The 15,997-nt window shown below is 43.9% G+C and overlaps 1 protein-coding gene across 1 annotated transcript; it reads right to left on the bottom strand.

Annotated features, from left to right (window-relative positions):
- Positions 1 to 329: 329 nt before the first annotated feature.
- Positions 330 to 11,516, bottom strand: RAN (RAN, member RAS oncogene family). The gene is made up of 7 exons (XM_064272038.1): positions 11,475 to 11,516; positions 10,904 to 10,949; positions 10,309 to 10,393; positions 10,101 to 10,226; positions 8,519 to 8,706; positions 8,169 to 8,339; positions 330 to 8,067 (listed from the first exon to the last, which is right to left on the bottom strand). Exons 2-7 carry the CDS (start codon positions 10,937 to 10,939, stop codon positions 8,023 to 8,025), a joined length of 651 nt encoding a protein of 216 aa, XP_064128108.1. The 5' UTR covers positions 10,940 to 10,949; positions 11,475 to 11,516; the 3' UTR covers positions 330 to 8,022.
- Positions 11,517 to 15,997: the final 4,481 nt, after the last annotated feature.

Here is a 15,997-nt window from a genome sequence, read left to right on the forward strand (position 1 = left end):
ATCTTGGCTGTTGGCTTTGTATAAATGCCCTTTATTACACTGAGGAATTTTTCCTTCTATTTTTATTTTGCTGCAAGTTTTTATCATGAATGGGTGTTGGGCTTTGTCAAATGCCTTTTCTGCATCAATTGATAAGATCATGTCGTTTGTGTCTTTTGTTTATGTGATGGATTACATTGATTGCTTTTCTAATGTTGAATCATCCCTGCATACCTGGTATGAATCCCACTTGGTCATGGTGAATTATTTTTTTGATATGTTGTTGAATTCTATTGGCTAGAATTTTGTTGAGAACTTTTGCGTCTAAGTTCATGAGGGATATTGGTGTGTAATTTTCTTTTTTTTTTTTGGTGTCTTTACCTGGTTTTGGTATCAGGGTTATGCTGGCTTCATAGAATGAATTTGGGAGTATTCCATCTTTTTCTATGTTCTTAAATACCTTTAGTAGTAGTGGTATTAACTCTTCTCTGAAAGGTTGGTAGAATTCTCCAGTGAAGCCATCAGGGCCAGGGCTTTTTCTTGTTTGGAGTTTTTAAATCACCTTTTCAAACTTTTCTTTTGTTATGGGTTTATTTAGTTGTTCAACCTGTTTGTGTTAATTTAGGTATGTAGTGAGTTTCTAAAAATTTGTCCATTTCTTCTAAGTCTTCAAATTTGTTAGAGTACAATTTTTCATAATATTGTTATGATTCTTTTCATTTCAGTTGGATCTGTTGTGATATCACCCATGTCGTTTCTTATTCAGGTTACTTGCTTCCTCTCCTGTTTTTCTTTTGTCAGTTTGGCCGCTGGTTTATTGATTTTGTTGATCTTTTCAAAGAACCAGTTTTTGGTCTTGTTAACTCTTTCAATTATTTTTCTCTTCTCTATTTCCTTCAATTCTGCTCTAATTTTGTTTTCTTCTGGGACCTAAGGATTTCTTTTGCTGCTCTCTTTCTATTTGTTTGAGTTGCGGGGATAATTCTTTGATTTTGGCCCTTTCTTCTTTTTGGATGTGTGCATTTATTGCTATAAATTGACCTCTGAGCATTGCTTTTGCTGTGTCCCAATGATTCTGGTAGGATGTTTTCATTCTCATTTGATTCTGTGAATTTCTTTATTCTGTCCTTAATTTCTTCTATAATCCAATAGTTTTTGAGCAAGGTGTTCAGTTTCCATGTGTTTGATTTTTTTTCCCCCTTGCTTTTTCTGATGTTGATTTCTACTTCTACGGCTTTATTGTTAGAAAAGATGCTTTGTGATATTTCAATGTTTTGGACTCTGTTAAGACTTGCTTTATGTGTTAGAGAAGAAAGTATACTTCACTGCTGTTGGGTGGAGTGTTCTGTATATGTCTATGAGGTCAAGTTGGTTAACTGTGGCACTTAGGTCTTCCGCGTCTTTACTGAGCTTCTTTCTGGATGTTCTATCCTTCACCAAAAGTGGTGTGTTGAAGCCTCCTACTATTATTGTGGAGCTATCTCTCTTTTCAATGCTGTTAGAGTTTATGTATTTTGGAGCCCTCTCATTGGGTGCATAAATATTTATATAAATATTATGGTTATGTCTTATTGTGGAGCTATCTCTCTTTTCAATGCTGTTAGTTTATGTATTTTGGAGCCCTGTCATTGGGTGCATAAATATTTATATAAATATTATGGTTATGTCTTCCTGGGTATAAAAAAAAAAAAATTTTTTTTTTTTTTTTTTATGTCTTCCTGGGTATAGTGACCCTTTAATCATTATATAGTGTCCTTCCTTATCCTTTGTAGATTTTAAAGTCTATTTTGTCAGAAATTAATATTGCCACTTCTGCTATTTTTTGATTGTTTGCTTGAAATATTTTTTTCCATTCTTTGCATTTTAGTTTTTTTGTGTCTTCAAGTCTAAGGTTGTCTCTTGTAGGCAGCATATAGATGGATCAGGTTTTTTTTTTTTTTTAATCCATTCTGCCACTCTCTGTCTCTTTATTGGTGCATTTAGTCCATTTACATTCAGTGTAATTATGGATAGGTATGAATTTAGTGCTGTCATTTTGATGTCTTTTTTATGTGTTGTTGACAGTTTTTTTGTTTCACTTAATTTTCTGTGCCGAGTAGTTTTTCTTTATATGTTTTCTTTTCATTTTTTCATTGCTGTTGATTTTGTATTTCCTGAGTCTTTATGTTTTTCTTGTTTTTTATTTTGATGTGTAGCATTGTGTGTTTCCTTCATGGTTACCTTAATATTTACCTCTATTTTTCTAAGTTTAAACCTATCTTTTATTTCTTTATATCATCTTGACTTCCTCTGCACATGAAAGATCTATATTTTTTAGTCCCTCTTTTTTGTTTTAACCTTGTTATCTTTTACATAATGACATCTCTGTGTTCCCTCTTTTGAATGTTTAGCTTTGATTTCTTTTTCATGATTTCCCTATCTGGATTGATATCGGGTTGCTTTGTCCTGTGTTCTGGTTTTGGGTTGTTATCTGATGTTATTGATTTTCTAACCAGGGGACTCCCTTTAGTATTTCTTGTAATTTTGGTTTGGTTTTTGCAAATTCCCTAAATTTCTGTTTATCTGGAAATGTCCTAATTTCGCCATCATATTTGAGAGACAGTTTTGCTCGATATATAATTCTTGGCTGGCAATTTTCTTCCTGCAAGGCTTTATGTCATCACATTGCCTTCTTCCCTGCATGGTTTCTGCTGAGTAGTCTTATTGACTCTCCTTTGTAGGTGACTTCGTTTATCCCTAGCGGCTCTTAAAATTCTCTCTTTATCTTTGGTTTTGGCAAGTTTGATTATAATGTCTTGGTGGCTTTCTTTCCGGATCTACCTTGTGTGTGGATCAATGAGCATCTTGGATAGATATCTTCTCATCTTTCTTGCTGTCAGGGAAGTTTGCTGCCAACAAATCTTCAACAATTTTCTCTGTATTTTCTCTTATCCCCCTCATTCTGGTACTCCAATCACTTGTAGGTTATTCCTCTTGATAGAGTCCCACATAATTCTTAAGGTTTCTTTCATTTTAAAAAAATTATTTTATCTGATTCTGCCTCAAGTATGTTGGTGTCAAGTACTTTATATTCAGTCTCACTAATTCTGACTTCCGCTGCATTAATTCTGCTTTGACATTCTATTGTTTAATTCTGAAATTTTACTGTTAATCTTCTAGATTTCCGTTTGCTTTCTATGGATTCTTGCAGGCTGTAAAATTTGTCACTATGCTCTTCTGTAATCTTCTTAAGTTCCTCTATTGCTTTGTCTGCGTGCCGCTTGGCTTGTTCTGTGTTTTGCCTGATCTCCTTCCTGATCTCTTGAAGAGTTCTGTAATCTTTTGTATTCTACCTGGGGTGATTCCAGGAAGTTCTCTTCATTCCAAAGATTTTTTCTTTGTTTTGGGAGCTTGCTGATGCCATCATCGTCTGCCTGTCATCGCCAAACCATCAATAAGTTATTGTAAGTATTTTATGTTTGCTTACTGTGTTCTGATACGCCTGAATAGGCTGCTCGAGTGAGCTAGCTTGATTATTGGCGCGTTTGAAGCTCTAACATCCTGTCACCAGGTGGTTAGAGCTGCAACTAGGTAAGTGAGCCCAAGAGTCCATTTACTTTTCTTGTATGGATTCAGCTCAGGTGTCCAGGTAGTCAGTCACCAAATGTGTGGTGCAGGCTCTAACCTATAGTCCTAGAGGAGCAGGGGTGATTGGTGTAGGCACAGGTATCTCACTGCAGTAGGGGTCATGCACTGAGCAAGGCAGGTGGCTAACAGACGCCCCTGAGCGTCTGTGAGGAAAGCGTGTCCCTGTTTCCTAGAGCTTGTAGGTGAGTGGGTTTTGCAGTTGGACTATGGATGCCTAATGCTGTTGCTTTAAGGACTGGGAGCTACCACTCACTCTTGGACCTGTCGCAGGTGACTAGGTGGCTTGGGCAGAACCAACAGTCCTCAGGCCCCTGATGTGGGCAGGTGAGGACTCCTATTAATAAATAGGCAGAGTGGTGTCAAATGTCATGAACCTACTTCTCCACTATACAGCTGATACAGTTAAGGTTAGACTTCTGGTATATACCCCGTTGTACTGTGCTGAGACCGTATGCTGTTGTAATACAGGTCTATACAAGGGTGAAAGGCATTCAAAGTCCATGGACCCCTTATGCCTGTGTCTCGGCAAAGGAGCTGTTTCCGCCCTGAGTTCCTCGCTTACGAGAGCTGGCAGGTTATTTTTTCCTGTTTGTTAATTTGTTCCCTCTCTGAGACCCGGAGAATGGCTCAGGGCACATGACAGGTCCTACTCCCAGCCCAGGGGACGTGGCAATCTCTGAAACCAGCTCAGACCCAGTGCACAGTGGGAAGGAAACAGGTAAATGGAAGAGAGGTTTGTCCCAGTGGAGTGCTTTTAGATCCACGTGGTAGGTTAGATGCATGTACTTATCTTTTGCCGAGTGCTGCTTTTCACTGCTTGTGGAGGTGTGAGTGGACTCTCCACTGCTCTCTCTCCTGATGTGGAAAACACGTCCCAAATGCCACTGCTCACGCTTCACCATGCTCGCACCAGTGGAATCAGCTTGGAGGGTGCCAGTTCCTGCTGAGTCAGATCTGACAACTCCTTGTTGCTTCTGAACCGTCTCTCCCTACCCCTGCTGTTCAGTCAGATTCCTCACCTTTGCTTTTGATGTTCAAGGCTCCTGGATTGTCATATATAATCGATTCCCTTGTTATTCTGCATCTTTTTTTGTAAGAGGGACCACAGGAAGCATTTGACTACTCTGCCATCTTGGCTCTGCTCCCCCTACAGTTTGCTTTTTAAAGGCAGGGAATTGAATGAACGTTCCTCTTCCTGTTCCTAAGGCATGACAGGCCCACACCTACTAACGGCAGTTTTAATTCAGTGAGTTAAATCTGACAAGGTTCTTGATTGTCCACTCCTTCCCCTGCTCCTCTACCCTAAAGAAAACAAGCTGGTATCAATGAACAAAACCAAACCAAACCAAACCCAGTGCCATCAAGTCGATTCTGACTCATAGCAACCCTATAGGACAGAGTAGAACTGCCCCATCGTTTCCAAAGAGCACCTGGCACATTCAAACTACCAACCCTTTGGTTAGCAGCCGTAGCACTTAACCACTATGCCACCAGGGTTTCCCAATGGACAAAAGATAGTGTACATTACAGACTTCGGGAAGGAAATGCCATCATGACCTGAAAATAGGTGTAAATGGTGTAATAAAATCCTTCCGGCCTCTTCTTACCCTATCCTCATCTTTAAACCCTCAATTTTTTTCACCTCAGGGTTTCCACTGGAAATCTAATAAACACAACTTTTGCCTTCATGGTGGTTAGACTAGTAAGCAAGACACTCACAAATTATGAAACTGCCACCTTGACTAGGGCTCTTAGAGACGATCCAGTGACGCCACAGTAACCTTGACCCAGTTAAGGTAAAAACCAGTGTGTGAGATCTAAAGCAGATCTGCAGAGGGAAGGAGCATTCTAGAAACAAAAAGCTGCAGTGATTGGATGCCCGGGTAAAGCATGGTGCCCCAGGTTGGGAAAGGAGCAGAGCCCCACACTCACAAGGCAATGCTAGACATGACATCTGCTTTTTGAATGACTCTACAACCTGAACCAATGGCAAGGTTTAAGGTGGTGAGGTACATTTTACCTCCCCAACACAACTTGAAGATTGGTTAAAAGATGCTGGAAGGATTAAGGAAGATTAATAACGTCACATTTCTAGGACAGTTGCCTGCCCGACGTATCTGGTGCTCCTCCAAGCTCCCTAGGAGACTACAATTCCAAATCACTGCGTTAGGCAGGACACCTAAGGCCCCAATATGGCCCCAGATCTATCAGTATGACGCAGTTTTAGAAAAAAAATGAGTAACTTGAGTTACTTCAGGTGTACCTATTAGCCAGGGAGTCAGTCCTCTCTGAAAGCTCAGTGTATTTTTGGAAATCTCTGCTCTTTCTGAGACATTTCATGTTGACACTGGTATGACCTAGAACACAATCTGCAGGATTTAAAGAAGCTAGCAGTGGATTCCACTTTACTTTACTACCCTAGGTTACGTAAGACGTAACATAAAGACAGTGCGGCCGATGAAGGCCTCCTTTGTGAGTCTTGGCCAAGATTTGTATGGCACAAACCAATAATAAAACTGCTTTTCAAAAGTACTTTATCCTACAAACCTCACCAATGACCCTACCAGAATAAGCCACATTTACTGTATTTTTCCTTAGTTTTTTGGTTCTAAAATACTATTTCCCAGTCTGAAGTTTGACCAGTGATGCCTGATTCAAGGCTTTCCCCAAGAGATTCCAGATCCCGAAATACATAATTGAGGACAAACTTTTACCATTTATATAAACTGGTTAGAAACGAATGAATGCCCCAGAAAATAGTCTTTGGTAACTACTCATAATTTCCTATAGTATTTAAGTACTACGGAGATGATCTAGACAATCCGGGCAAAGTAGAAGCAATAAATTTTAGGGAAATTCTTTCGATTGACTTGTGAAGGTTCCCCAGCCCCACAGCTAACAGCTAAGTGAAGCTGCTTGTTAAGCAGAACGTTAAGCACTATCTACACTCGCATTCTCTGAGGCCATACACATTTACATATTAAATTCAAAGGGTATGAACAAACAGCTTCATTATAGTATGTAGCTTTTCACATCTCACAGGCTACTAAAAACTGATCTTGAATACAGCACATCCACAGCTCAGACTTATAAGAATTCACCTAGCTATACCTGCTTATTCAACTTCACCCTTCTATTCCTGTTTCACTTACGTCTTAGTTTCTTTCCTATCTTCTTTAAATTAGGAAAGTAATCATCTAAATATAACTGGACATCTTCAGATAACCTTGGCAAACTGGAGTAGCTCTTGAAGGTTCTTGCTTCCTCTAGCGTGGAGGGGGCCAAACTCTCCTTCAGCAAGACAGACAAATTCCTATTCAACGCGACACCATGCAAAGATAAATGTTTAAACTGCTAAAAGAAATGTAGTTTGCAGTCTCAACTGCACATTACCGGGAAGTCCATTCTAATCTCTACCTCTCCATCATATTTTGTCTTTGTGTCTCTTTACTTGAACTGCCAACAAAAGCCTCTGGGGGAAAAAATGATCAAAAGCTCTAGTGTGGCCAACTAAAATCCTCAGTCAGTCAAAACATGTTTAAAGATTCAGGTTACTTGGAGCCAGCGGTAAACATGAAACTTCTCCCTAGAATATCAATTTTTCACCAAGCATTTAACATTAAAACAAAAAACAGTAAAAACATGCATTTAACAGATTAGACTTCCCTTGTGTTCCTGCTGTCAACTAACTGTACGATTCTGTCCAACTTCAAGCTCTACATTAACACGGGATTACCTCTGCCATAAAAGCAACTGTAATTCTTAAAACGTCTGAAATATCCAAACCACATACCACCTTTACTGACAGCTCACATATAAACAAGCTTTTCAATAGGTGATACTATTTTGCCTAAACGAAGACAGACGGGTTTTAGCTTAACATTTATACTTCGTTTCTTATCAAATCCTTTGTCATACCAGCCAGCTTGTGAGGATTCCAATACAAAGTAGATGAAGGGAGTAATTAACCTAACAGGTTTCTGAGTGGTAATAACGAAGCCTTTTTAAACAGTAACCTGGCACAAATTCCTGTGTAGTGGTTTTAAAATCAGAAACAAGGGATGAGTTCACTTGCTTAGGTATTTGAAATACAACTTTATTCTGGTTCTAAACGAAAAGGAATGGGAATGACAGGAACAAACAAGATTTCACCACTGAATATTGTGATGTGACTGTAGCAGTCTTATATTTGAAACTCAGGAAGGAAACAACTGCGTTCCAAAACAGCTAAATATGCAGGTCCAAAAAAATGAAGGTTTTTTTTTAACTGCCACATTCACTCCGAAGCCCATTCATCTCCTTCAGCATCCCAAAGATTATTATATAGCTAAAGTGGCAAACACGCTGCACCACTGACATCACAGGACAGTTGCCTATAAAACTAGACTTCTGACGCTGGGCTCCAGCTTCATTCTCTCACAGGTCGTCATCCTCATCCGGGAGAGCAGTTGTCTGCGCAACCTAGAGAAAAGAGAACAAGAGATTATTAATGTGGCAGGTTAAAGTCATTTAAAAGTAACATGCCAAATCTGAGAGCATTAACAGAAATTTTAACGTGATACCTCTAAATCATGCTCATATTGTGCTGCCAAAGCTGGGTCCATGACAACCTCTGGTGGGGCAAGAGCAGGCATGGCAACAAACTCCAAGTTAGGATCTCCAATTAGTTTTCTAGCAAGCCAAAGGAAGGGCTTTTCAAAGTTGTAGTTACTTTTGGCAGAAATGTCATAGTACTGTTTAAAAAAAAGTAAAATTAGTGTTTTTAAAAAAGTTACTAAAACAATTATTCAGGGGACATTCCACTAAGACAAAAATTTTCAATCCATACATAAAAAAAGACATTTATAGATCAGTGTCAGACCTATACACAATTTTACCTAAGAATCTTAACTCAGTAAGTTAAGAAACATACCTGAAGATTCTTCTTTCGGTGGAAGACGATGGATTTTGCCTTAACTTTCCTGTCCTTGATGTCCACTTTGTTGCCACACAACACAATGGGGATGTTTTCACATACTCGAACCAGATCCCTATGCCAGTTAGGCACGTTCTTGTAAGTAACTCTCGATGTTACATCAAACATTATAATGGCACACTGGGCTGGAAGGAAAACTTGTAGTGATTAGAACACACCTAGGAGTTTACTACACAGATGAGAAATGCTAACAGCCATGGACCAGAGAGACTGTTATCTCAGGCCTGCTCTGTGTCATCTACAGCCCTCTATTTCAAGTGCTCTTTCAATTTTGAAAATCTTAAATGACTGTAACAGTATAGTTTAAAATTTATTTCTTTATTTTATTGAGCTTTAGGTGAAAGTTTACAGCCCAAGTTAATTTCTCATTCAAGAACTTATACACGTTATTGTTTTTTTGACATCGGTAACAATCCCCACAATGTGACAGCACACTCCCCCTTTCTACTCCAGGTTCCCTGTGTCCATTCATCCAGTTCCTGTCCCTTCCTGCCTTCTCTTCTTGCTTTTGGGCACCTTTATGTTTTTTTAAAACAGCTTGAAAGACATGACTGTATAAATTTCTTCTCCTATACCTCACAAATACTTCATTAACACTGCCTCATTCCCCAGGAAGTATCTGAAGTAGATTAAGGGCCTAGCATGGAGCCTGGGAATCCTCATTAAAAAAAATAAAACCTCATAAAATTTATTGAATGTATACTAGAAAATAGTATAGTTCTATTTCAAAAACCTCAGATAAATCCATATATTGACCTGTAGGGACGGTCATGATATAGTTAAAAAGACAATAAACTACAGACTATTTACAAGCATGATACAACTTCTTTCTTAAAAAACAAACCCTATGTGTTCATTTGCACATGGTCAGAGCAAAAGGTGTAGACATTTTCAAACAACTCTGCATTAGGAAAGTGAGATTTCAGGAAAAATTAGTATTTTGTTTATTCATCTTTGTTTTGTTTGGTGCCACAATGACCATTTATTTCTTTTACAGTTCTTAAATACTTTGGAAAAAATTCTGTAAAAACTGGTACAAAGGAGAAATTAGTTGTCTTATACAACACTTGTAAGATATAGAGCCTAGCTCCTCCGATCCTAGTATCTGGTCAAAGTGGTTTTAACATAACAAACAAGAAATAATCCTTAATAACCACCAAAATATATACCTGAACCCACATTTCCAAATACTGAAGTTGCAGCAACAGCTTGTCTGTTGCTTACTGTTACTGCTTTTAAATTTTGAGCCTCGGTATAAATCATAATTTTGTTTTCTTTTTCAAAACAACACCTAGCATGACAAAGCATGAAATAAAATGACACACGACAACTTTCGTATTTCCTCCCCCTCCACCTATAAAACAATGGTCAGCTTGCTGTAGGCAGCATGTCTTTTTTTAATGTAATTATATAATCCCCAGTACACCCAGAATTAAGCCAAGTATATGCTGGAATGGACTTTGGACACTAGAATACAAATTCTTTCCAAAACTACTCAAGTCACAGAGGAGACACCTACCTTGGATATAATAGCCATCTCTCAGTCCCCCAAATTTCTCCTGACCAGCTGTATCCCACACGTTGAATTTAATGGGTCCTCTGTTAGTATGGAACACAAGGGGATGGACCTCAACACCCAAGGTGGCTGAAATACAAACATTTCAGATTAGTCACTGAATTATCCACTTCATAAAAATGTCCACAGACCCTTTTCTCCCCCCACATACCTACATACTTCTTCTCAAATTCACCAGTCAGATGACGTTTCACAAATGTAGTTTTTCCAGTACCACCATCACCAACCAATACGAGCTGTTGGGATACAATTTTCTTTCAAGAAACAAACTCAAAACATGTTTCACAAGCCTGGAATCACGGAGTTGTTAGAAGTGCCTGGACAGTATTTTAACTCAGTTAACTGATATTTACACTTAGTTATTACGTGGCCCTGTTACATCTAAATGCTGTGAGTAAATCACACACGAAGACAGTTTTCATATAACGTCCTCCCCTTCCACCCAAATGGGGGTCAACTCCTCGGAAATAGCATGTCTTTCCCAAGAATTATGTAACCCCCGGTACGGGCGGCCCTACTGAGTTTCCTCACCCACAAACCAGGGCTAGCCCCCCTCCCCCGTCACGGAGAGAGAGAATTAAAGGACCTCGTGCGGTGTCAGCACACACAAAGCGGCCGGTCAGCAGGCGCTGGCAGGGACCGAGGGATCCCCCTCAACAACAGCCGCTGCCCCGGCCCCTCCTGCCCGCCCCCGGCCAGCACCAGCCCAGAGGGGCCACCACCAGCCCAGAGGGGCCACCACGTACTTTAAACTGGACTTGGGGTTCTCCTTGGGCAGCCATCGTGATGGTCCTGCAAAGGAAGGGGGACGGCGTGACGCGGCCGGGTCGCCACATGGCCGGCCCACCCCGGACACCCCACGTGCCGCCGCGGCCACAAAGGCCGCGGCCCATTCATCCCGCGGGCGGGCGGGCGGCCGAGGAGGGCGGGGGTGCACGGGCGCCATGGCGGCCCTTCCCGACGCCCGAGACGCCGGCCGGGCCTGATGGGCCCAGGGCTGGGCGCGGCCGAGAGCGCCTGGTCACGGGGCCGCCGGGCAGGCCGAGGCGCAGCCCGCACCCCCGGAGGCCGCCCCGGAGCCTCGCCGCCCGCTCGGAGCTCCGGACGAGAGCAGGGACGGCGGCCCCGAGGCTGTGGGGAGGAAAGCGCGCCAAGGAGGCCGCCCGCCCGCCCGCCCGCCGTCCCGGAGCTAACCGTCTCCTCAGGGCCGCCGCCTCCCGCCCTCCGCTGCCCTCCGCTCGCCGCTCCGCCATGGCCCCGGCCCTCCCCGGCCGCCCGCCGGCCCTCTCCACCCCAGCGCCCGCTGCCCGCCGCTACCTTCGAGAAGCGTCTCCGGGCCCCGTCTGACTGAGGGATGGAAAGATGGCGGAAGCGCAATTCAAATGCCCGGAGACGCAGACGACGCCGGCGCGCGCGCAGGGCGGGGCAACGACGCGACGCGCTCCCACGCGGCCCCGACGGGAGCGCGCACGCACGCAGGCGGTGAGGGCGGCCGTAGCAGCCGCCGGGCCTGTGGGGCGGGGCTGGCGGCGCGCAGGGTGGGCGCGCGCGCTCCCGCCGGCCCTCGCGGTCCCGTTCCCGGCGGACTCCGGGCGCATGCGCCGACGCGCTCCCGGCGCGCCCAGCTCCCGCCGTGACTCAGAGGCGGAGGACTGGCTGCGGGCCTGGGCGGGAAAGTCGGGGCGCGGCCGGCGCACGCGGAGCCCCGGGTCCTCAGTGCCGGGGGCTGGGGGCCTTGGCGTAGCGACGCACGCGTACCAGTTGTGCGAGCGTTCGCCATGGTGCAGGAGGCCCCCGCTTGTCCCGGGCTCCGAGCCATCCCTCCCTTGTCTCCCACATGCTCTCCCCGACCTTTCCTGTCACCACGTGCTCCCCGCAGCGTGCCCAGGGCTTAGGGAGGGTCTCAAACACTTGGAGAATGAACGAACCAGTCCTAAACCACTACTAATCCAAACCAAAAAGGACCCAAACCCCTTGCCTTCCGGTCCGTGCCGATTGCTGGCGATCCGCTGTCTGTCATGTCAGAACTGGGCTTCATAGGGCTCTCAGCGCTCCATAGGGTTTTCTTGGCTGGTTTTTTTGTTTGTTTGTTTGTTTTTAATCTTTATGGAAGCCGACTGTTCTTAGACGCCATATAGTTGATTCTGACTCATAGGGACCCCTTGTGACAGTGTAGAACTGTCCCATAGGGTTTTCTTGGCTGGTAATCTTTATGTGAGAACATGGCCAGGTCTTCCTCCTACAGAGCCACTCAGTGGGGGGGTTCTAACTGCCAATCTTCAGGTTAGCAGTGGAGCGCTTAACCATTGTGCCACCAGGGCTCCTTATGGAAGCTCATTAAAAACCCATTGCCACTGAATGGATTCTGACTCGGCAACCTTATAGGACAGAATGGAACTGCCCCATTGGGTTTCCAAGGAGCGCCTGGTGGATTTGAACTGCCGACCTTTTGGTTACCAGCCATAGCTCTTAACCAGTATGTCACGAGGGTGTCCGGAAGCCCAATGCCAGGCCTTAATTCTGAGGGGCCACTGGGTGGGTTTGAACCACCAACCTTTAGGTTAATAGCTTGTCACAAACTGCTTGTGACACTGAGGGACTTTACTCCCAATCTAAACAAAAACAAAAAACTCTAAACCCATGGCCATCAAGTTGATTCCCACTCATGGCGACCCTGTAGGACAGGGTGGAACTGCCCCATAGGGTTTTAATCGACTCCACGGCAGTGGTTTGGTTTTTTGTTTGTTTGTTGAATCTTCATAGAAGCACACTGCCATATTTTTCTCCTGAAGAATGACTACTGGGTTCCAACCACCAACCTTTTGGTGAGCAGCCGAGTGCTTAACCGCTGCACCACCACAGCTCCTACTCCTAATCTAACCCATTGCCGTCGAGTTGACTCCAACTCATAGCGACCCTATAGGACAGAGTAGGACTGCCCCACAGAGTTTCCAAGGAGCACCTGGTGGATTCAAACTGCCAACCCTTTGGTTAGCAGCTGTAGCACTTAACCACTGTACCACCAGGGTTTCTTCCACAACTAATCTAGGGCCTACCAAAACCAGGTCTACATCCCATTCACTCCAGAGTTCAATCTTCTTACTCCCAGGCCTCCATCAGCACCAATACCAGTTGCCATGGAGTCCATTCCAACTCATGGGGACCTCGAGTATGTCAGAGTAGAACTGTGCTCCGTAGGGTTCTCAGTGGCAGGTCTTTCAATGGAGGCACCTCTGGGTAAACTGAAATTTCCAACCTTTGGGTTAGCAGCAGAGGAAGGGGTGAATGAAGCAAGGATTGATAGTTACTTTCCCACGATGAAACACAAGCTACTTTTGTCTTAGCACATCTGATCAGTCAGTCTTTGTGGTCATGTCTAGCCAACAGAACGAGGAAATTCTGTGTTTGGACCTTGGCAGATGTTCTAATCCTAGTTAAAAACCTGGATGCAGTCAACAAGTTTTTGGGTTCCTAACACTTGTAGGGAGAATGTGATGAGCAGTCTGGACCAGATTGTGCACTGACAGAACTCACATGCCATGGGGTTGCCTACCTCATAGGGTCCGCAAGCTCAACAAGCATTAGCTGTTATCATCACCCACTTTTAGTAAGGATGTGGACAGAATGGCGTCCTCCAACCTTGTCTCCTGAGTCTAAAGTCAGGTTTTGGCATCTGTGTAGAGAAGCACAGATTTTTTTAACTGACGTATTGGAACCTCCTTCCCAATTCATTTCTGGCAGCAAGAACAGATAGCTAGTCACAGAGATCGGACTCGCCAAGTTCCCCCAGAAAAGATTTCACCATGAGGACTCTTCCTTGGCCAAAGAGAACCCAAATGACCAAGAAGAAGTTAGCATGTAGTTTTAAGCACACCTGTAAGTAAGTATATTGGGAACTCAAGTGATGCAGATTGGACATAACACATCAGAGGACCTGCCTGCTGGGAACTCAAGTCCAAGTTCCCTATAGGACCCTCAGGAAAAAGCCAAGTGAAGACTCAGATGCTGCTGGCGGGAGTGCGAATTGTTACGGCCTCTTTGGAAAACAGAAACTAGTAAAACTGAAAGTATCCTTAGCTGTGGCCCTGGATTTCCATTTCTAGGTAGGTGCACTAGAGCTAATCTCCCACGTTTGCGCTGGGAGACACAACGCCGACTCTACCTGAACACAGGAAGAGTAATCCTAAATAGCAGCGTTACAGTTTAGTAAAAATCAGTGATTTAAATATATAAACGTACTCAAATGTTAATGCTATTTCATGTTGAAGGCTAATGGTTAAGCAAATAAAACATTCACCAGATACACGGCCAGGCTATTCCATTTATTCAATTTCCACAAACTTTGTTGACTTTGCAAACCATTAAGAAGCTGTCCTTAAAGACTTCATTATTAACTCATTCACCAGTCAAAAATACCAAATGAGATATTTTCCTTATCTGACACTCAATTTTCTACATAGGGGGCACAACAATGAACAAATTACATGTTACTTCTTAGTCACTATGAGTCGGAATTGACTTGACAGCAATGGGTTTGGTTTTTGGTCTCAGCATTAGCGCCAGCGTTATTTTCCTTAAAAGCAAAATGGTGAGATTTGTCATATTTCCATGCAACATGGTTGACCAAGCACCTCTTTCATCTAAAGACCAGATTACATGGTCAAGCGTGCACATGTTGCCGTCCAGTCCATTCTAACTCATAGCGACCGTATAGGACACAGTAGAACTGCCCCATGAGGTTTCCAAGAGGCAGCTGGTGATTCGAACTGCTGACCTTTCAGTTAGCAGCTGAGCTCTTAACCACCGTGCTACCAGGGCTCCCAGATTAGTACAGAAGGTACAGATTAGTGGCCTATCTACTAACTCCAACCCTGAGAGGTGTTGTTTGACCAGGCTGGGTCACAACATGTTTTATATCTGAACTGGTTGCCAGCATTTAAAAATGTGATGGTTTTAAAATACACCCACAAATTCTTTGATACTCCTCCCCTGAAAGGGTTGAGCCTCATTCCCCTCTCCTTGAGTGTAGGGAGGTCCAAGCGACTCATTTCTAACAGATGGCCTATGTCAGAATGGACAGTTGTGACTTCCAGGACTCAGTCATAAAGGCTTTCACCCTGCTCCTTGGATCACTCACCCTGAGGGAAGCCAAATACCATTCTGTGAGGACAAGCAGGCAACCTATGTGTCCTGTAAAATTTAACCTTGCCCTTGGCTGTGAGGAGGTAATCTCTAGTCTCTGTTTGCCTGGGGGCCTTGGGTCTCATTGGATACTCTAACAATGTGATTTCGGGTGGGGGCTGGCCACACCTGATAGTCTTAGGGTGGGGCTAGATCAGAAGGACCTACAGAGTGACAACAGTGTGGAGGCTTTGGGGCAGCTGCATCAGACAACCTGGAGATTGAGATCAATCCATCAATCAATCAATCCTCCTACGTAAAGGAGTCCCCAAAACAACTCTGAACACCAAGGCTTGGGTGAGCCTCCCTGGTCCTCAACACTCTGTGCGTGTTGTTACGCGTTGACACCCAACCCATCCTAACTCCACAGGGAGAGGACAATGGAAGCTCCTTGTTTGGTACATGCCACTGCCTGGCCTTAGTAGGTGCTCAAACAATATTTCTTGAATTAGCCCACGCACCCTTAACTTCCTGTTATTGTTAGGAGCTGCTGTTGAGTCGGACCCCAGAACCCCGCGCCATTGCCATGTGTGGTTGCAGATCAGAGCATTGTACTCCATGTGGTTTTCATTGGCTAATTTTTTGTAGTAGATCGCCAGGCCTTTCTTCCTCGGCTATCTTAGTCTGAAAGCTCCACTGAAACCTGTTCAGCATCACAG

The sequence above is a fragment of the Loxodonta africana genome, chromosome 19 (assembly GCF_030014295.1).
Source record: "Loxodonta africana isolate mLoxAfr1 chromosome 19, mLoxAfr1.hap2, whole genome shotgun sequence".
In the NCBI taxonomy this organism is placed as follows: Eukaryota; Metazoa; Chordata; class Mammalia; order Proboscidea; family Elephantidae; genus Loxodonta; species Loxodonta africana.